Here is a 22,557-nt window from a genome sequence, read left to right as displayed (position 1 = left end):
GATTATAAGCTTAACTATGCATTATTATGTTCAGGAATATGGTGGATTTTGAATACTATCGTCGTCTGAAAGTATCTCCTTTCGATAAACTTCATTAAGGATGCAGATCTGATCCCATCTTTGTTCCGTAGGAATGCTACGACAGTCTAAACGTTACACTGTACAAAGAAAATTGCCCTAAATATAGTCGGTTGTTCCAACATCCGTAATATGGCTAGCCTGCCTTGCTAGCCCTTGATTGTAACTGCTACCAATGGAGGCATTGCTCTTGTGTTGTCCACAGTTGTGCGAGTGCAAAAATGAAGAACTGAGCTCGTGGGGAGCTATGTCGAATGAATCTGTGTTAAGATTATGGCAGTATAGGACAGTTAGCTGTGGATGCGAAGACAGGACATTACTTTATTCATCCGTAAACACGCGAGGCAGCCACGGACAGCGATATAGCAAGAACTAAACTAGCAAAGTTTAGTTCGCTTACCAGACTTTGTCATGTTTTAAATGCAGTATATCCTCTGTATAGCATTGCATTTATGACTATTGATAAACTTAATTCACCCGTAAACACGAGAAGCAGGCACGGATAGCGATATAGCAAGAACTAAACCAGCAAAGTTTAGTTCGCTTACCAGACTTATATTTTAAAAGCCGTATAGTCTGTACATTTCATTTATTGCCCCCCCCCCCCCCCTAAAAGCAAAGAAATGAGAAGTCATTTGGCGGAGCTTTCTCGTAAAGGGTAGGGGTTCCAAGTTTAAAGCAGATACGAATCTAACGCATTCTCATTTCAGTCACCTGTCGCACCCACTGCACTCACACCTTACGCTGGCTGCAGCGAGGCTCTCCGCGAAGCCTTCTTACGGAGAAACATCCCATCGGAAGCTGTCGAACTAATGTTGGCATCGCTTTCCAGTAACACTAAGAAGCAATATAACGTAACTTATAAACTATGGTGGCAATTTTGTCTAGATAGAAATATTTCCAATTTTGAAAGTACAGTAGCGACAGTTATATCGTTTTTAACAAATGAGTTTAACAAAGGGGCTTCATATGGTACTTTAAACTCGCACAGGTCTGCCTTGTCTTTAATCTTAGGAAATAATATCGGGTCGGATGAATGCATAAAACGACTCCTAAAGGGAGCATTCAAATTGAAACCCAGTAATCCTAAATACAATAATTATTCTTGGGACCCACAATTAGTTTTGAACCATATCTCAAGCTGGTTTCCTAATATAAACATTAATTTGGAGCAGTTGACTAAAAAAATAGTAATTTTACTTGCGCTGTGTACAGCACAGCGGGTCCAAACTTTATCCCTTATCAATCTTAATAATATTTATTTCTCAGACAGTGGAGCTAAGATTTTCATAACAGACTTGATAAAAACTTCGGCTCCGGGTAGAGATCAACCCCTTCTTATACTTCCATACTTTAAAGAAAATATAAGTATTTGTCCCGCTACTGCACTTTCTGATTATATCAATGTCACAAAACATTTGAGGAATGAGGAGGACAATAGATTAATACTAACTTTTAAAAAACCTAATAAACCCGCCACAACTCACACAATCAGTCGTTGGATCAAAAACGTGTTATCGGAAAGTGGTGTCAACATTTCAATATTTAGTTCACATAGCACAAGACACGCTTCAACATCTACTGCTTGTGCTAGTGGTGTATGCGTTGATAATATACGTAAAACTGCTGGCTGGACTAAACATTCCGAAACCTTTGCAAGGTTTTATAAACTTAATGTAGTTAATGAAAACGAATTTGCAGAATCAATTTTGCAAGAATAATGTTTGATTATATTTTTGTTAATATACAAAATAAAACTACGCCTAGCGCTTTTATCTGCAATCCGCCACCACTTGTCATCCCCTCTATTGGCGCTGTTTTAGTTTTTGTCTAACACGGCCTCTCCTGACTGGAGGACGTCCTCGTTCTCCTTTGTTTTATGCGGAGAAGTACAGGCTCCTCTCGAAGTGCCTGATGCAGGTTCAACAACAACGACTGGGTCATTTGTGGACTCCTCATCTTCAATACTGGCAGCATCTGGGAAGGATTAATGATAAGGTATTAGCAACTAATAAACATTACACTCCCCTTATAACAGGTAAGCGCAATACACAGAGAGGAAGCACTACGTTCGCTATCTCTGACACCAATGACAGTATAACATGGGCACAACGTTCGCGTATTATACTTTACGCATATAAAATAAAACGACCATATGACATAGGCACGACGTTAGCATATCATGAGTCCAAAACAAATGACGTATAACATAGGCACGACGTTAGCATACTATACGTTACACATAGAAAATAAAACAACCACATGACATAGGCACGACGTTAGCTTATCATGGGAAAACTATAATTTGTGACATAGGCACGTCGTTCGCTTATCACAAATTAGGGATCAGCTCACCCTCAAAAAACGCAGCACATGTCTCAGGAGTCCACTCCCCACGCCACGGCACCATGAATTCTGTCGCAGCTTGCGTCGATTTGCCATAAGAGCCCTCCAGTAACTGCAGCTCGTATCGACCGTGGGGAAGCGTTTTGACCACGCGATATGGGCCGCGCATACCCGAGTCGAGTTTGCCAGTTGTTTGAGCCTGTTTTATAACAAAAAGCAAAGAATTAATTTCAAATAACCGTGATGCCTTTCGGCTAGCATTCACAGTTTTGTCTTGCCAACGTTGGTTATATTTTTTTTAAACGCTCAGAAACACGTTGTCTACGCATTTCTCGTAATGCGTCGCGATTGGGACGAGAGCCTTCTAGTGCGATGTCACCAATGAGGTAACGTAAAACAGGTCACGCAGCTTTAATACCCACCAATAGATTCAGAGGTGAAAAGCTTGTAGTTTTCTGTTTTGTAATGTTCAGAACCAGCTGTAGTCGCCATATGACATCAGACCAATCATTTTGTCGGTGATTGCATTCTATACGAACCATGTTGAGTAAGGTTCGACAATAACGTTCAACCTGCCCGTTTGAATTATGCATCTCTGGTGTTATGAGATGCATGTCAATGCCCAAGTCAGTAAAAAGTTTTGTTATTTCTGAACTCTGAAACATTCGACCCCGATCTGCCACAAATAATTTTAGAGGTCCCAAACAAAGAGATAACATTATAAAAAAATATTTTTAATTCAGTGGAATCTTGACCAAACATAGGATACAAATTACAAAAGACAGTATTTGGAAAAATGTGCGTTTTTATGTGCTATACATATCAAACAATGGTCAATGTATTTTTTTTTACAAATAATAACACCAACCAGATAGTGTCTATAATTTTGCAAGGCCTTTACAACGGCTAAAGTTTCAAGTTTCCAGCTCATAGGAATGATACCTTGGCTCAGCACCTTGAGTTTGTTTACTGAAGTAACTCACCACCCGCTTATGCCCCTTTTCATGAACCTGAAGAAGCACTGCACCATATCCTATACAGCTGGCATCTATATGAACTTCAATAGGTAAAGCCGGATCATACATAGCTAACACAGGTTCACTGGTAAGATGAGAAATAATTACTTGGCGTGCTTCTTCTTGTTCACTACTCCAAATAAAAGGTACCCCTTTTTTCGTCAACTTTGTAATAGGCACAGCCTTTATAGCAAAGCCAGCTATGTAACGTCGAAAATAACTTGAACTGTCTGGTTTGTTTAACGGTCTTTGGAATCGGTGCTTCGACCAAAGCTTTAATCTTTTGACCACTCGGTCGTACCTGACCCTGACTAATCGTACGTCCCAAATATTCGATTTAAGTAGATAGAAAAGAGCATTTCTTTAAATTTATGGAAAACTCCGCGCTTGTAAGAGTTTTAAGAACTCTACGTAAAATCGACAAACCCTCCTCAACCGTACCGCTCATAATGAGGACATCATCGACGTAAACTAGGGCTTCACGATTTAATATATCGGTGCCAATGATGATTGGTGTATTCATCAATTTTGAACTAACTACGTGTAAATCTACTTCTAAAGTAATTTCATTAAACTCTATTGGTAAAGTGACAAAATAAGTCGATTCAATTTCCTGCCCACCAATACCACGCAAGATCCTAAATGCAGGCATTCGCGCACATTTCAAATGCTTTAATAATGATAAGGAAAATAATGATATACTAGAGCCGCTATCGATTAAGACATCGACTGGGATTCCCTGGATGACAGCTACAACAATCTTTATTCTTACTGTCCGGGTTTTCTTCGCAAAAATTAACATTGTTTGTATTACGTGCCTCCCGACTTTAATTTTGCAAAACACGCCTCAGTTTTATGGCCGGGCTTTTTGCAGAAATCACACAATACAGATTTATTCGAATTATTAATAGAAAAATATTTATGGTCATTACTTTGATTAGAAAGAATCGACTTAGCTTTTTTAGAACAATTTGATTGTGTATGACCATGTTGACCGCACAAGAAACATTTCTGTTCGTTAAATCGTCGTTTACGATTATTAACTACATGTTCAGATTTTAAAGAACGATCATAGCGCGACCTGTGATCAAAATGTCTGTTTGAGGAGGAATTGGATTTAACGTAAATTGAAAAGAATTCAACCAATTCATTTGTCGTTAGCTTTGCATTAATGGCTGCAGCGCGAATCTGCGGATCCGTAATCCCTCGTATTATTATTGCAGATATAAGTTCGTCACTTAACCCCCTAACAACACGCAACCTTAGAAGAGAGCGACGAGCATAGTCTGCATACGTTAGGTATTTATCAGAATTGGTACTCATAACGTCATATAAAATATTCGCGATATCAGGTTTCTTAGGACACAAAGGTTTAAATTCTTTTTTAAAATTGCTCCAACTACGGTCTGATGTTACCCATTCATTGAGCCAGGTCCTAGCATCTCCCTTTAAACAATTACCTATACGAGATAGACACTCATTATCATTCCATTGATTTATAACCTTAGCGCAATCGACCTCCTCACACCAGGTTTCTATATCGTTTATACTCGGATCAAAATTTGAAATGTAATAAGATTGGCTCAACCTCACCGTCGTATTGATTGATCGTATAGCATCAACAATACGATTAGTAGCGTTACGATCGCAGCCGACTGTGGCGCTCCCGGAATGTCCCGGTGAAGAAGGGACCGCCGACCCTGAGTGCGCCGCAGGCTCCGGATGCACAGCGACGGGCTCGACGATCCGTGACCTCGGCGGCGTTGTTGTCACACCGCCAGTGTTGGATCCTCGTCGTGACGGAGAAGAGTGACGTTCTTCTAACGACTTTAGTCTATCTGAAATTTGTTGCATTTGTTGTGTTAATGCATCGTTGAAAGGACTATACCGTCGTCGGCTGCGTATAGGAGGTGTAGCACTACGATTCCTAGAACGGCTTCGGTCTTTGTGCTTCTTATTAGGCATCTCGTACGTAATTTTTTTTTTTTTTTACAATGGAGGAAAATGTCGATACAAGGAAACGATAAAAATTAAATATGAAGAAAAAAAAACTATTAACTTAATATTTCGTTAACGTAAAGAAAAAAACTAAGTTGCGGGTACATTTAAAAAAGAATACGTATCGTACTATACAAAGGTGAAATAAGCGTAATTAAATCATATGCTGTAATTTTGTTAAACAAAACACATAAATCACAAAAGGTTTAAATAAATGCTTCAATTACTATACCAAAGCTGCTTTAAGCTATAAATTGATAAGAAGCTCGCTTCTCCTTAGATAGCAAATGATCGGAATATACTCACCAAAATTTTGCGTTATATACTTAGCCACACAACTACTATTTTAATTTCACTTAAACGAAACAATGAAAAGTTTATAAAGTATTATTGAGGGTAATTTAAAAGTGTAATGAACTAATTCGTTTGAAGAGTCAAACTGCCATTTTCAGAAAGCAAACGGTTAAGGACGCGTGAGAATCACTATCCCTCTTCTGAATTTAGGAACAGAAGTGGGAATGAAATAAAAAACACAACGTTACAATTATTTACAAAACTCGTTAATAACTTTATTAACACTAATACCATTTAAATTTAAAACCAAGAACACGAAATACAAAATACAAAATTATAAAATAATTTTACACTAATTCCACAATAATTTCTTTAAACATTACAGTAAAAAAAATCTTATACAAAGGAAAATAACTAGGCAGTTGACTTCACAAACGGGCAGAGTTGTAGTATGTCAATTGACTCGCGACGAATGGTGCCGCGAATGAGCGCGCCAGCGCTTTTATCTGCAATCCGCCACCACTTGTCATCCCCTCTATTGGCGCTGTTTTAGTTTTTGTCTAACAGTATCATATAAAATTTTTGGTTAATCCAGCTGGTATAACAAGGTAATGCGCTTTCGTGTTTTAACTACATAATTAGTTCAATATTAATTTAGCCGTAAAATACGTTATTTTGTTATTAATTTGAATAATATTATTGTAAGGAATCTAATTCAGTGTTAGATTTTCAAAATTAGATTAAGGATAATTTGTAATAATTGAAATAAATATTTTTGGATGTACATACTGGTTCACTCTGAAGTTCGTTTGATCATATATTATATTTCATCGCTTCATTCTTCAGATATTATTCACTATGTAGATGTTAAGAGATAAAAGTTTTATAAGAATCATTTTGGGTGCAAGTTTAGAATAAAACTTATATAGATATTATTAGTTTTATTTTGTATATTAACAAAAATATAATCAAACATTATTCTTGCAAAATTGATTCTGCAAATTCGTTTTCATTAACTACATTAAGTTTATAGAACCTTGCAAAGGTTTCGGAATACATTGACAGATTAAGATTTGGCCACAATAAACCAATAAATGACTTCACACCTTGCAAGACTGAACATAATTAATAGCAATATATGCACTTTCTGTAATGAGAAGATCGGCGATATGAAATTATTATGAACCATCAACCTTATTATTTTCTTTGTTTTCATAATCTTCAACAGTCAACTGTTAAAACCATGCCAAACGCCCAAACAGCCAAAATACGCAAGTCGCAACTTGTAGGTACGCAACATTGATTTGAATTTTGACGTCTATCAAATTTATCTTCGAAGAGAGGTAACCTGCTTAGAAAGTGAAACATCGATTATAGTGAATTAATCGATACTGACTAGAAACATGTGTCGCTCGAACTTGATACACATGTCAATTTTAAAATTCATCAAGCGAATCCCTTTTAAAGTAGTATACTTTCTTTCGTAAATTTAAGGAGCAAAAAAAGGGCAAGTATAATAAAAAAACACAACGCATTTATTATTATGATGATTTTTATTCACTGCATTCGATTACTGATGTCAGATTTCGATTTCTAGAGTAACGTCTCGGGCAGTGTTGCCAATTTGGCATAATTTATGCTAAATTTAGCATATTTTTACATTGTTTAGCATTTTTATTTGTTGTCTAGCATATAGCTTATTTTTTAGCATATAAAATATTCTTAACGATTTTAAATTTAACCTAGAAAAGTTTTATTCCTTACAAAATGACTTTATATGTCTACTTTCAACAATAAAATAATAATCGACTCAAATAATTATTAACACAACTAAGCACAACCAAAACGACCGTTACGTCCGAGAGCCCAACGGAAAGTGTGTCAAATCCGCTGTTCAGCTCATTTTTATAAACACCCACTCGGTTCGGGTTGCCAGTTGGGAATTAATTTATAACACGGCCGTTCCTGACAGTGCGGCGTCCTCGACCGCAGCATGACTTCTACCACTAGCAAGTAACATCAGATCCATCCAACCTGCTTGCTTCATCCCTTGAAATCTACTCAACATCGCCTTAGCGCTGTCTCAGGAACATAAAGGAAACTTGTTAGCAATCAACCTAGTTTCGCGTTATAGTCTGAAGCGTATATCTTATGCAGGGGAACGAAAAATGACCTTCATCTCTATTTTACCATTACCAGTGCCATGGACGCAAGCGTGCACTCAAGCGGCCATAGACAAGGTGTATTAAAAAGCAAATACTTATTACAGAATTAGATACCTTCAGACTTAACACGAATATAGATAAAACTCAAAATGTAATACACCGTCGTAACGACAGTGGCTCCAAGTGCTCTCATAAGCGACAACCTGTAAAAAAAACAGAGACCCATACATTTTGCATGTTCTCTAAGTGGCCTAAACACATTAGCACCACAAAAATTTAAAACAGAGAGACCCATACCTTTTGTACGTTCTCTAGTGGTCTATAAACAATAGCACCACAAACTTTCAAAACAGAGACCCATACCCATGTATGTCCTCTAGTGGTCTATAAACAATAGCACCACAAACTTTCAAAACAGAGAGACCCATACCTTTTGTACGTTCTCTAGTGGTCTATAAACAATAGCACCACAAACTTTCAAAACAGAGACCCATACCCATGTATGTCCTCTAGTGGTCTATAAACAATAGCACCACAAACTTTCAAAACAGAGACCCATACCCTCGTATGTTCTCTAAGTGGTCTATAAACAATAGCACCACAAACACAAAGTCTTCGACAGCAGCGGTGAGTGGCTACCGTCGTTCCTCGTTCACGCAGGCATCCCGGCGCCGTAGATTGGTTGCAAGCAGCCCGGAAGCCCGTTGTCAGCACCTGCAGCGGCGCAGTGGATGTACAGCGCACGTGCCATTGCCAGCGCACAGCACATCGTACCACTGGGAACCCTTGTTGCCTCCTTCAACACGTAGCATGTTGAGAACTGTCCCGTAGCACCTGTTATTATCATAGCAACTAGTTATTTTCTTGACAACTTTGCTTCCCCGACTCGGCCTAACCTGACCATGACTAATCAATAGCCCCAAGGTACTTAATGACTCCCGCTCACAGGACGCAACGGATGTTATTTCGCTACGGTTGAGATAATGTTCTTTCAACACTGAACAACTGAACTGAACAACAACTAATAAGCACTAAATTTAGATGGCAAACGGTCTAAAACGCGTGGCAATCCCAATTCTGATCTTAACGATTTTAAATTTAACCTAGAAAAGTTTTATTCCTTACAAAATGACTTTATATGTCTACTTTCAACAATAAAATAATAATCGACTCAAATAATTATTAACACAACTAAGCACAACCAAAACGACCGTTACGTCCGAGAGCCCAACGGAAAGTGTGTCAAATCCGCTGTTCAGCTCATTTTTATAAACACCCACTCGGTTCGGGTTGCCAGTTGGGAATTAATTTATAACAATATTATAATATAATAAAAGTTAAACCATATGAAACCAACTACAGTTTTGCTACCTTGCATACGTAAATTTAGTCGACATTTCATGGACATGCACAACTTCCACCTTGGAATTCTGGAATGAAGTAATGGATTATAAAGACGCAGCTGGTAATAACCCTTTTGCAGATTTATCACAGCTGGCAATATCATTATTATCACTACCACATTCCAACGCGGAAATAGAACGTGTTTTTAGCCAAATGAATGTCGTCAAAACTAAGCTTCGCAACCGTTTGTCGGTAAAAACTTTAAATGCCATTTTATACATAAGATTCGACCTAAAGAGGGCAGGAAAATGCTGCTACTCTTACACAGTTCCGGATAATGTACTGCGCTCTATAGGCACCAAGGAAATATATAGTCTTGGCAATGAGGCTTCCACGTCTACGTCAACATTATCGGCTGCGGATGAAGACCAAGATATTAATATTTTATTTGATAATAACACACTCCAGCCAGCAGTTTTACGTATATTATCAACGCATACACCACTAGCACAAGCAGTAGATGTTGAAGCGTGTCTTGTGCTATGTGAACTAAATATTGAAATGTTGACACCACTTTCCGATAACACGTTTTTGATCCAAAGACTGATTGTTTGAGTTGTGGCGGGTTTATTAGGTTTTTTAAAAGTTAGTATTAATCTATTGTCCTCCTCATTCCTCAAATGTTTTGTGACATTGATATAATCAGAAAGTGCAGTAGCGGGACAAATACTTATATTTTCTTTAAAGTATGGAAGTATAAGAAGGGGTTGATCTCTACCCGGAGCCGAAGTTTTTATCAAGTCTGTTATGAAAATCTTAGCTCCACTGTCTGAGAAATAAATATTATTAAGATTGATAAGGGATAAAGTTTGGACCCGCTGTGCTGTACACAGCGCAAGTAAAATTACTATTTTTTTAGTCAACTGCTCCAAATTAATGTTTATATTAGGAAACCAGCTTGAGATATGGTTCAAAACTAATTGTGGGTCCCAAGAATAATTATTGTATTTAGGATTACTGGGTTTCAATTTGAATGCTCCCTTTAGGAGTCGTTTTATGCATTCATCCGACCCGATATTATTTCCTAAGATTAAAGACAAGGCAGACCTGTGCGAGTTTAAAGTACCATATGAAGCCCCTTTGTTAAACTCATTTGTTAAAAACGATATAACTGTCGCTACTGTACTTTCAAAATTGGAAATATTTCTATCTAGACAAAATTGCCACCATAGTTTATAAGTTACGTTATATTGCTTCTTAGTGTTACTGGAAAGCGATGCCAACATTAGTTCGACAGCTTCCGATGGGATGTTTCTCCGTAAGAAGGCTTCGCGGAGAGCCTCGCTGCAGCCAGCGTAAGGTGTGAGTGCAGTGGGCGCGACAGGTGACTGAAATGAGAATGCGTTAGATTCGTATCTGCTTTAAACTTGGAACCCCTACCCTTTACGAGAAAGCTCTGCCAAATGACTTCTCATTTCTTTGCTTTTAGGGGGGGGGGGGGGCAATAAATGAAATGTACAGACTATACGGCTCTGAGTAAGTAGTGTGTATTGTGTATCAAACGTAACATTCAATTATGTATTGTGTTAATTTTATTTATTACGGATTCAACATCAAACAACTCTACGGTAAGTATCAAGGTGCGTATTAACTATAGAGCTATTGCACGCCTCATAAGCGAAGCGTTGAGGTGGGTACTACTGTCACTTCGCGCAAAACATCTGATTTTTCAAATTTAAAATGTCTTTATGTATCATACATTGCACTTGTAAGATAATACATACACACACATATTAAGAAAAAACACTATTTTTAACGTTCATGATATTTTTGATGTCATTTTTGTTATTTAAACTAGTTAAAAAACAGTTTAAAAAAGTTCTGTCTTGGACGTCCGTGTGTCTGTATGTGCGGATCCTTTTTCTTGTTAACACGATAGCGACCGAAATACTTTACTAATCGAGTCTTTTTTTTTCTCTTACGCTTGAGTATGCTCAGGAATAGAACCCTTTCATTTTTCAGGGTCTGATTCGATGTGGTTTAATTGTTATTAAATAAACAAAAATAATAATTAATAAATATTTATTAAAAAAAAATTATGAGGCGTGCACTTTTGGATTTTCCAAATTATTATTTATTACCTTACCTAATACCTATAGGTATGTTATAGCTAATTGCTGCTGGGCGCTGGCTGCGATTTCGTCCATGTATCTACTGAAAGGTTTCATGACATAATATGAGCACAGGGGAATAAAATAAAAATACCAGTATGTACATCCAAAAATATTTATTTCAATTATTACAAATTATCCTTAATCTAATTTTGAAAATCTAACACTGAATTAGATTCCTTACAATAATATTATTCAAATTAATAACAAAATAACGTATTTTACGGCTAAATTAATATTGAACTAATTATGTAGTTAAAACACGAAAGCGCATTACCTTGTTATACCAGCTGCATTAACCAAAAATTTTATATGATACAATATTTTCAACTGATATCGAAATGTACGAAAATAGTAATAATGTAATTGAACTGAGAACATAATATTTTAATATTCAGACAAAGCTGTATTGTTTCGATATACGTAGTTTTTATTGTAAACTGCACATATTTTCATAGAAAAATACTGTAAAACAACAGATGATGAAATTTTCAAAAAGAAAAAAAAAATACAAATTTGCCGCGCAATTGACATTAATTGACAGTTTTAAAAGTTTGTACCTATAGGTAATATTAATAGAAATAATTATCGAGATTTAAATGGCTCTACACGAGATTTATTTTGTTTTTTTTATTACTATACTTCATAAAGACACAATTAACTCGTTCCTACTCGTAATACGATACCTTGGAGTTGGAGCGAAAATATTGTTTGTAATAATTTGGCTAGGTAACTAATTATTGAAATGAAAATAATAATTAGAAAAATGCATTGTGAAACCGTTTTAAGCAAAAAACGTTTCGATAAACGAATTATGTTTTTGAATGAAATACAAATTATTGCATGCTTTTAAAATACAAGACTTAACTATCTACTAATGAAAGTTTTCATGCATTTTGTTCGAAACACGGTAGGTCAGCCGTGTTTTGTTACTTTAAAAGTGACATTCGAAAATGAAACAACGATTTACGGAAAAGCACAGATAGAAACGCGTTTAATCGAGATTGGGTATCTAATATTAAGATAATTGGAATACTTAATGAAAATAGGAATTGTAGAGTCAGTAATAATTCAGATTAGTTTATTGATATCATATTAGATACTTACTTAGTTCGAGTGAACGCGTTTTTACAATTCGTTCTATACAAAGTATGTTTTTAACTAAATTTTCGAATTTCATCGTGTATTTTACAATAATTTTGAATGATTTGAATGCGAAATGTACTAATATATGATCAAACGAACTTCAGAGTGAAGTTTGATCATTATTATATGAATCGTTTCATTCGAAGATATTATTTACTATGTAGTTCCCTTTTTCAATGCTAGCAACTACGCACGCCTTTAGATTTTATTTTTTTTTAATTGTGGGTATTACGACCTGACAAGTATTTGCTCGCTTTGTACGATATTCGTTATTTTTAGAGTCTGTAATCTTACAAAACTTTGGGTTAGGGTGTGGTGGGTGTTAATATCTTCGAATGAAGCGATTCATATAATAATGATCGAACTTCACTCTGAAGTTCGTTTGATCATATATTATATTTCATCGCTTCATTCTTCAGATATTATTCACTATGTAGATGTTAAGAGATAAAAGTTTTGTAAGAATCATTTTGGGTGCAAGTTTAGAATAAAACATATATAGATATTATTAGTTTTATTTTGTATATTAACAAAAATATAATCAAACATTATTCTTGCAAAATTGATTCTGCAAATTCGTTTTCATTAACTACATTAAGTTTATAGAACCTTGCAAAGGTTTCGGAATGTTTAGTCCAGCCAGCAGTTTTACGTATATTATCAACGCATACACCACTAGCACAAGCAGTAGATGTTGAAGCGTGTCTTGTGCTATGTGAACTAAATATTGAAATGTTGACACCACTTTCCGATAACACGTTTTTGATCCAAAGACTGATTGTTTGAGTTGTGGCGGGTTTATTAGGTTTTTTAAAAGTTAGTATTAATCTATTGTCCTCCTCATTCCTCAAATGTTTTGTGACATTGATATAATCAGAAAGTGCAGTAGCGGGACAAATACTTATATTTTCTTTAAAGTATGGAAGTATAAGAAGGGGTTGATCTCTACCCGGAGCCGAAGTTTTTATCAAGTCTGTTATGAAAATCTTAGCTCCACTGTCTGAGAAATAAATATTATTAAGATTGATAAGGGATAAAGTTTGGACCCGCTGTGCTGTACACAGCGCAAGTAAAATTACTATTTTTTTAGTCAACTGCTCCAAATTAATGTTTATATTAGGAAACCAGCTTGAGATATGGTTCAAAACTAATTGTGGGTCCCAAGAATAATTATTGTATTTAGGATTACTGGGTTTCAATTTGAATGCTCCCTTTAGGAGTCGTTTTATGCATTCATCCGACCCGATATTATTTCCTAAGATTAAAGACAAGGCAGACCTGTGCGAGTTTAAAGTACCATATGAAGCCCCTTTGTTAAACTCATTTGTTAAAAACGATATAACTGTCGCTACTGTACTTTCAAAATTGGAAATATTTCTATCTAGACAAAATTGCCACCATAGTTTATAAGTTACGTTATATTGCTTCTTAGTGTTACTGGAAAGCGATGCCAACATTAGTTCGACAGCTTCCGATGGGATGTTTCTCCGTAAGAAGGCTTCGCGGAGAGCCTCGCTGCAGCCAGCGTAAGGTGTGAGTGCAGTGGGCGCGACAGGTGACTGAAATGAGAATGCGTTAGATTCGTATCTGCTTTAAACTTGGAACCCCTACCCTTTACGAGAAAGCTCTGCCAAATGACTTCTCATTTCTTTGCTTTTAGGGGGGGGGGGGGGCAATAAATGAAATGTACAGACTATACGGCTTTTAAAATATAAGTCTGGTAAGCGAACTAAACTTTGCTGGTTTAGTTCTTGCTATATCGCTATCCGTGCCTGCTTCTCGTGTTTACGGGTGAATTAAGTTTATCAATAGTCATAAATGCAATGCTATACAGAGGATATACTGCATTTAAAACATGACAAAGTCTGGTAAGCGAACTAAACTTTGCTAGTTTAGTTCTTGCTATATCGCTGTCCGTGGCTGCCTCGCGTGTTTACGGATGAATATTGTGTTAATTTTATTTATTACGGATTCAACATCAAACAACTCTACGGTAAGTATCAAGGTGCGTATTAACTATAGAGCTATTATTTATTACCTTACCTAATACCTATAGGTATGTTATAGCTAATTGCTGCTGGGCGCTGGCTGCGATTTCGTCCATGTATCTACTGAAAGGTTTCATGACATAATATGAGCACAGGGGAATAAAATAAAAATACCAGTATGTACATCCAAAAATATTTATTTCAATTATTACAAATTATCCTTAATCTAATTTTGAAAATCTAACACTGAATTAGATTCCTTACAATAATATTATTCAAATTAATAACAAAATAACGTATTTTACGGCTAAATTAATATTGAACTAATTATGTAGTTAAAACACGAAAGCGCATTACCTTGTTATACCAGCTGCATTAACCAAAAATTTTATATGATACAATATTTTCAACTGATATCGAAATGTACGAAAATAGTAATAATGTAATTGAACTGAGAACATAATATTTTAATATTCAGACAAAGCTGTATTGTTTCGATATACGTAGTTTTTATTGTAAACTGCACATATTTTCATAGAAAAATACTGTAAAACAACAGATGATGAAATTTTCAAAAAGAAAAAAAAAATACAAATTTGCCGCGCAATTGACATTAATTGACAGTTTTAAAAGTTTGTACCTATAGGTAATATTAATAGAAATAATTATCGAGATTTAAATGGCTCTACACGAGATTTATTTTGTTTTTTTTATTACTATACTTCATAAAGACACAATTAACACTAGAGCGCACGCGCGTGGGACATAGGTCACCCAGTGCTATATATTGCTAAATATTTTTTTAAACAATCGTGCTTGAGTGTTGTTGTCTCAGGTATTCCCCGACTACCAATCACCGGACATTTTAGCAGCGTATCAGCTTCCTTGGTGCAACGAAGTGTACACTGCGAAAATATAAAAGTACATGGGTGACGCAGGTCCCCCGCGCGAGCGTTCTAGGAAGTTTTTGAAATCATACAATTACGAGTGAAAATCAAGTATACCGCTTTTATTTGTTACTGCTCTTATGATCAATTTATACTTTTAAGAAATTATTAATATATGGGTAACGAAAATCGAAATAAAATACTCATATTCGAGTGCTAGGACATACTTATTTTTTATCCATACTATAATATTATAAATGCGAAAGTAACTCTGTCTGTCTGTCTGTTACTCAATCACGCCTAAACTACTGAACCAATTTTTATGAAATTTGGTATGGAGATATTTTGATACCCGAGGAAGGACATAGGCTACTTTTTATCCCGGGAAAATCCCGGAAATCCCACGGGAGCGGGAACTATGCGGGTTTTCTTTGACGGCGCGAGCGAAGCCGCGGGCGGAAACCTAGTTGACAATAAAATTTTATTGGATAAGAACAACTTATTCTTAAACTTTATAATTAGATGATTATTTTTACCAAATTTGTAGTTTCCAAAGTAAAAAAAACTGATTGATCACAATAAGTAATAAATTAGTTACTTTTCACAGAGGTTTATGTTTAGCTCATAATTTAAGTAAAATGAGAAAATATTGATATTTTTTTGTTTCATCACTTAAAAATAAAGTTGATTCATAAATAAGTACTTCGTTTACTTTTTTAACTACGATTTTTATGAAAAAAACGTGCGTCGTATTGGGTGACATATGTGACCCACGCGTGCACTCAAGGAAAATTTTAGGCGCGAGCGCTCTAGTGTTAACTCGTACCTACTCATAATACGATACCTTGGAGTTGGAGCGAAAATATTGTTTGTAATAATTTGGCTAGGTAACTAATTATTGAAATGAAAATAATAATTAGAAAAATGCATTGTGAAACCGTTTTAACCCGGCGTCATTGAGGTTGGGTCAAAATGACCCGGCTTGTTTAATGTTTGATTATATTTTTGTTAATATACAAAATAAAACTAATAATATCTATATATGTTTTATTCTAAACTTGCACCCAAAATGATTCTTACAAAACTTTTATCTCTTAACATCTACATAGTGAATAATATCTGAAGAATGAAGCGATGAAATATAATATATGATCAAACGAACTTCAGAGTGAAGTTCGATCATTATTATATGAATCGCTTCATTCGAAGATATTAACACCCACCACACCCTAACCCAAAGTTTTGTAAGATTACAGACTCTAAAAATAACGAATATCGTACAAAGCGAGCAAATACTTGTCAGGTCGTAATACCCACAATTAAAAAAAAATAAAATCTAAAGGCGTGCGTAGTTGCTAGCATTGAAAAAGGGAACTACATAGTAAATAATATCTTCGAATGAAACGATTCATATAATAATGATCAAACTTCACTCTGAAGTTCGTTTGATCATACATTAGTACATTTCGCATTCAAATCATTCAAAATTATTGTAAAATACACGATGAAATTCGAAAATTTAGTTAAAAACATACTTTGTATAGAACGAATTGTAAAAACGCGTTCACTCGACCTAAGTAAGTATCTAATATGATATCAATAAACTAATCTGAATTATTACTGACTCTACAATTCCTATTTTCATTAAGTATTCCAATTATCTTAATATTAGATACCCAATCTCGATTAAACGCGTTTCTATCTGTGCTTTTCCGTAAATCATTGTTTCATTTTCGAATGTCACTTTTAAAGTAACAAAACACGGCTGACCTACCGTGTTTCGAACAAAATGCATGAAAACTTTCATTAGTAGATAGTTAAGTCTTGTATTTTAAAAGCATGCAATAATTTGTATTTCATTCAAAAACATAATTCGTTTATCGAAACGTTTTTTGCTTAAAACGGTTTCACAATGCATTTTTCTAATTATTATTTTCATTTCAATAATTAGTTACCTAGCCAAATTATTACAAACAATATTTTCGCTCCAACTCCAAGGTATCGTATTACGAGTAGGTACGAGTTAATTGTGTCTTTATGAAGTATAGTAATAAAAAAAACAAAATAAATCTCGTGTAGAGCCATTTAAATCTCGATAATTATTTCTATTAATATTACCTATAGGTACAAACTTTTAAAACTGTCAATTAATGTCAATTGCGCGGCAAATTTGTATTTTTTTTTTTCTTTTTGAAAATTTCATCATCTGTTGTTTTACAGTATTTTTCTATGAAAATATGTGCAGTTTACAATAAAAACTACGTATATCGAAACAATACAGCTTTGTCTGAATATTTAACTATTGTCCTAGTGAATCATTTTCACTATCGTCGAATCAATTTAAAATTCGATCAAGTGCGTTCCGTTTCGGAACGCCACAGATAATAAAATATAGATAATAAAAGTGGCAACGCCACAATGTCATGGTGGTATACATTGAGGATACAAGCACTATAAAGAGATAAGAGAAGCCCGAAAACCATATTCCTGTATGTTCAGTTAATACAGGAAAAGTTATAGGTGGTCAGTGGCGATATTTTACGGCATGATATAGAATTTTAACAATTTCTATATCATATAATATCAAAATAATGTAGATAAATGCTAATGCTTCCTTCTAGGGAAGCGCGCTCCATCATAGGCCACATCTCAGCTTACCATTAGGCGAGATCGTGGTCAAGCGCTTCCCTATCACACAATAAAAAATAAAAAAATAAATAAATAAATAAAATACAATGAGCCGCAAAGATTTTATGAAAAAATTAAGCACAGATTTGAAGGTGCCTTGGATGCAAATACGACTTTTAAAACTGTCAATTAATGTCAATTGCGCGGCAAATTTGTATTTTTTTTTTCTTTTTGAAAATTTCATCATCTGTTGTTTTACAGTATTTTTCTATGAAAATATGTGCAGTTTACAATAAAAACTACGTATATCGAAACAATACAGCTTTGTCTGAATATTAAAATATTATGTTCTCAGTTCAATTACATTATTACTATTTTCGTACATTTCGATATCAGTTGAAAATATTGTATATTTAGGAACAGAAGTGGGAATGAAATAAAAAACACAACGTTACAATTATTTACAAAACTCGTTAATAACTTTATTAACACTAATACCATTTAAATTTAAAACCAAGAACACGAAATACAAAATACAAAATTATAAAATAATTTTACACTAATTCCACAATAATTTCTTTAAACATTACAGTAAAAAAATCTTATACAAAGGAAAATAACTAGGCAGTTGACTTCACAAACGGGCAGAGTTGTAGTATGTCAATTGACTCGCGACGAATGGTGCCGCGAATGAGCGCGCCAGCGCTTTTATCTGCAATCCGCCACCACTTGTCATCCCCTCTATTGGCGCTGTTTTAGTTTTTGTCTAACACGGCCTCTCCTGACTGGAGGACGTCCTCGTTCTCCTTTGTTTTATGCGGAGAAGTACAGGCTCCTCTCGAAGTGCCTGATGCAGGTTCAACAACAACGACTGGGTCATTTGTGGACTCCTCATCTTCAATACTGGCAGCATCTGGGAAGGATTAATGATAAGGTATTAGCAACTAATAAACATTACACTCCCCTTATAACAGGTAAGCGCAATACACAGAGAGGAAGCACTACGTTCGCTATCTCTGACACCAATGACAGTATAACATGGGCACAACGTTCGCGTATTATACTTTACGCATATAAAATAAAACGACCATATGACATAGGCACGACGTTAGCATATCATGAGTCCAAAACAAATGACGTATAACATAGGCACGACGTTAGCATATTATACGTTACGCATATAAAATAAAACGACCACATGACATAGGCACGACGTTAGCATATCATGAGTCCAAGACAAATGTATAACATAGGCACGACGTTAGCATATTATACATTACGCATATAAAATAAAACGACCACATGACATAGGCACGACGTTAGCTTATCATGAGTCCAAGACAATTGTATAGCATAGGCACGACGTTAGCATACTATACGTTACACATAAAAAATAAAACAACCACATGACATAGGCACGACGTTAGCTTATCATGAGTCCAAGGCAATTGTATAGCATAGGCACGACGTTAGCATACTATACGTTACACATAGAAAATAAAACAACCACATGACATAGGCACGACGTTAGCTTATCATGAGTCCAAGACAATTGTATAGCATAGGCACGACGTTAGCATACTATACGTTACACATAGAAAATAAAACAACCACATGACATAGGCACGACGTTAGCTTATCATGGGAAAACTATAATTTGTGACATAGGCACGTCGTTCGCTTATCACAAATTAGGGATCAGCTCACCCTCAAAAAACGCAGCACATGTCTCAGGAGTCCACTCCCCACGCCACGGCACCATGAATTCTGTCGCAGCTTGCGTCGATTTGCCATAAGAGCCCTCCAGTAACTGCAGCTCGTATCGACCGTGGGGAAGCGTTTTGACCACGCGATATGGGCCGCGCATACCCGAGTCGAGTTTGCCAGTTGTTTGAGCCTGTTTTATAACAAAAAGCAAAGAATTAATTTCAAATAACCGTGATGCCTTTCGGCTAGCATTCACAGTTTTGTCTTGCCAACGTTGGTTATATTTTTTTTAAACGCTCAGAAACACGTTGTCTACGCATTTCTCGTAATGCGTCGCGATTGGGACGAGAGCCTTCTAGTGCGATGTCACCAATGAGGTAACGTAAAACAGGTCACGCAGCTTTAATACCCACCAATAGATTCAGAGGTGAAAAGCTTGTAGTTTTCTGTTTTGTAATGTTCAGAACCAGCTGTAGTCGCCATATGACATCAGACCAATCATTTTGTCGGTGATTGCATTCTATACGAACCATGTTGAGTAAGGTTCGACAATAACGTTCAACCTGCCCGTTTGAATTATGCATCTCTGGTGTTATGAGATGCATGTCAATGCCCAAGTCAGTAAAAAGTTTTGTTATTTCTGAACTCTGAAACATTCGACCCCGATCTGCCACAAATAATTTTAGAGGTCCCAAACAAAGAGATAACATTATAAAAAAATATTTTTAATTCAGTGGAATCTTGACCAAACATAGGATACAAATTACAAAAGACAGTATTTGGAAAAATGTGCGTTTTTATGTGCTATACATATCAAACAATGGTCAATGTATTTTTTTTTACAAATAATAACACCAACCAGATAGTGTCTATAATTTTGCAAGGCCTTTACAACGGCTAAAGTTTCAAGTTTCCAGCTCATAGGAATGATACCTTGGCTCAGCACCTTGAGTTTGTTTACTGAAGTAACTCACCACCCGCTTATGCCCCTTTTCATGAACCTGAAGAAGCACTGCACCATATCCTATACAGCTGGCATCTATATGAACTTCAATAGGTAAAGCCGGATCATACATAGCTAACACAGGTTCACTGGTAAGATGAGAAATAATTACTTGGCGTGCTTCTTCTTGTTCACTACTCCAAATAAAAGGTACCCCTTTTTTCGTCAACTTTGTAATAGGCACAGCCTTTATAGCAAAGCCAGCTATGTAACGTCGAAAATAACTTGAACTGTCTGGTTTGTTTAACGGTCTTTGGAATCGGTGCTTCGACCAAAGCTTTAATCTTTTGACCACTCGGTCGTACCTGACCCTGACTAATCGTACGTCCCAAATATTCGATTTAAGTAGATAGAAAAGAGCATTTCTTTAAATTTATGGAAAACTCCGCGCTTGTAAGAGTTTTAAGAACTCTACGTAAAATCGACAAACCCTCCTCAACCGTACCGCTCATAATGAGGACATCATCGACGTAAACTAGGGCTTCACGATTTAATATATCGGTGCCAATGATGATTGGTGTATTCATCAATTTTGAACTAACTACGTGTAAATCTACTTCTAAAGTAATTTCATCATCATCATCATCATCATAATACCCGGCCGTTCTGAAAATGAATGCCCTAGAAGCACTGGATAGTTAATGAGGTTATCATTAATAACTAATATTTCTATATCTTTTTCAGTAATTCCTTGTACCTCAATATTAACTAACGACTTACCGATAGGCTGGTACGGTATATTGCCTAGGCCTTTTAGTAAGGGTAAATCATTTGTGGTCCAATCGAACCCTAGATTTAGGGCGTCCGTCAACCGAATTAGAGTACATTCGCTCCCTAAATCTAAATGACATTGGACATTTACCCCGTTAATACGTATAGGAAAAGTGTAAATACTCGCCGATTGTTGACTAGAGATTTTCAACACGGTTTTTTCCTTATCTAGCTTTTGAGCGGGTTCCATTTTAGAACACGCATTAGACAAATGACCTAATAAATTACAACGACTACACTTTAATAACGGTTTATTGCATTTATAGCTGGGGTGACCTACTTCGTTACAATTGAAACAAGTTATCCGACCCGGTTCGAATCTATTCGGCTTATTCAAGACCCTATTTGAATTATTTGGTACCGGCCGTTTATCCCTATCTCGAATTGATCTTTCGGTATCCCTAGAAACGCCTGATTTAACAGTTTTAAAAAATTTGAGTAACTGTTCAGGTTCAGAAAATTGTGCCGCTTGAGCTCCTAGTCTAATACCCCTATCTTCAATTCCATAAATTAGACAATCAACTGCATTTTTGCCATATATGTTGCAACGGTTTAGTAAGTTAATTTTAGTGTAATAATATAATTCGGGAGATTCACTAAACCGTAGTTTTTTATTCAACACTAGCTGTGCCCGCAACTTCGTCCGCGTGGAATAGTGACTGCATAGTAGTTACTACTTAACACACAATTATTGAGTAAACACGTCTTGAAACACGTACTATCATATACAACTAAATTATAAGTACTTACACTTTATTATAAAGTTAAGAAATAAAATAAATAATAACACAAAAGAACTGTTATAAACTGAGCTATAAAACTTAGGTACAGAAGAGTTCAAAATTTCCAGGATGTGGTTATTCTCCCGCTCCCATATTCCTTCTACTTTTGTACACCCCTAGTAAATGGCAGAACCGATTTTGATCTAAACCATGTCTAATCATACCTATATATTATGTACATGTCATATCCTTTCGTTTGGTACTCCATTTGGATTATTTATCCCCACTATCAT

General features: G+C 35.7%; 1 protein-coding gene and 2 pseudogenes across 1 annotated transcript; all 3 read right to left on the bottom strand.

Annotated features, from left to right (window-relative positions):
- Positions 1-1,850: 1,850 nt before the first annotated feature.
- LOC149895134 (uncharacterized) lies at positions 1,851-3,273 on the bottom strand (annotated as a pseudogene).
- An 843-nt stretch (positions 3,274-4,116) lies between these two features.
- LOC149895133 (uncharacterized) lies at positions 4,117-5,420 on the bottom strand. The gene has a single exon (XM_090119250.1). The coding sequence runs from the start codon at positions 5,403-5,405 to the stop codon at positions 4,251-4,253; it is 1,155 nt and encodes a 384-aa protein (XP_089975376.1). The 5' UTR covers positions 5,406-5,420; the 3' UTR covers positions 4,117-4,250.
- Positions 5,421-18,518: 13,098 nt separating this feature from the next.
- Positions 18,519-21,339, bottom strand: LOC149895132 (uncharacterized; annotated as a pseudogene).
- Between the last annotated feature and the right edge of the window lie 1,218 nt (positions 21,340-22,557).

Source organism: Colias eurytheme, chromosome 32, assembly GCF_061535395.1.
Source record: "Colias eurytheme isolate Ceu_HAF_F1 chromosome 32, ilColEury1 Martin Lab GWU primary, whole genome shotgun sequence".
Taxonomy (NCBI): domain Eukaryota; kingdom Metazoa; phylum Arthropoda; class Insecta; order Lepidoptera; family Pieridae; genus Colias; species Colias eurytheme.
Note: the sequence above shows the minus strand (reverse complement) of the source record. Positions and strands in the feature narration are given on the sequence as shown.

What these genes read in the sequence shown, in the direction of transcription:
- LOC149895133 (XM_090119250.1), bottom strand. Translation starts at nt 5,405, where the DNA reads ATGCCTAATAAGAAGCACAAAGACCGAAGCCGTTCTAGGAATCGTAGT.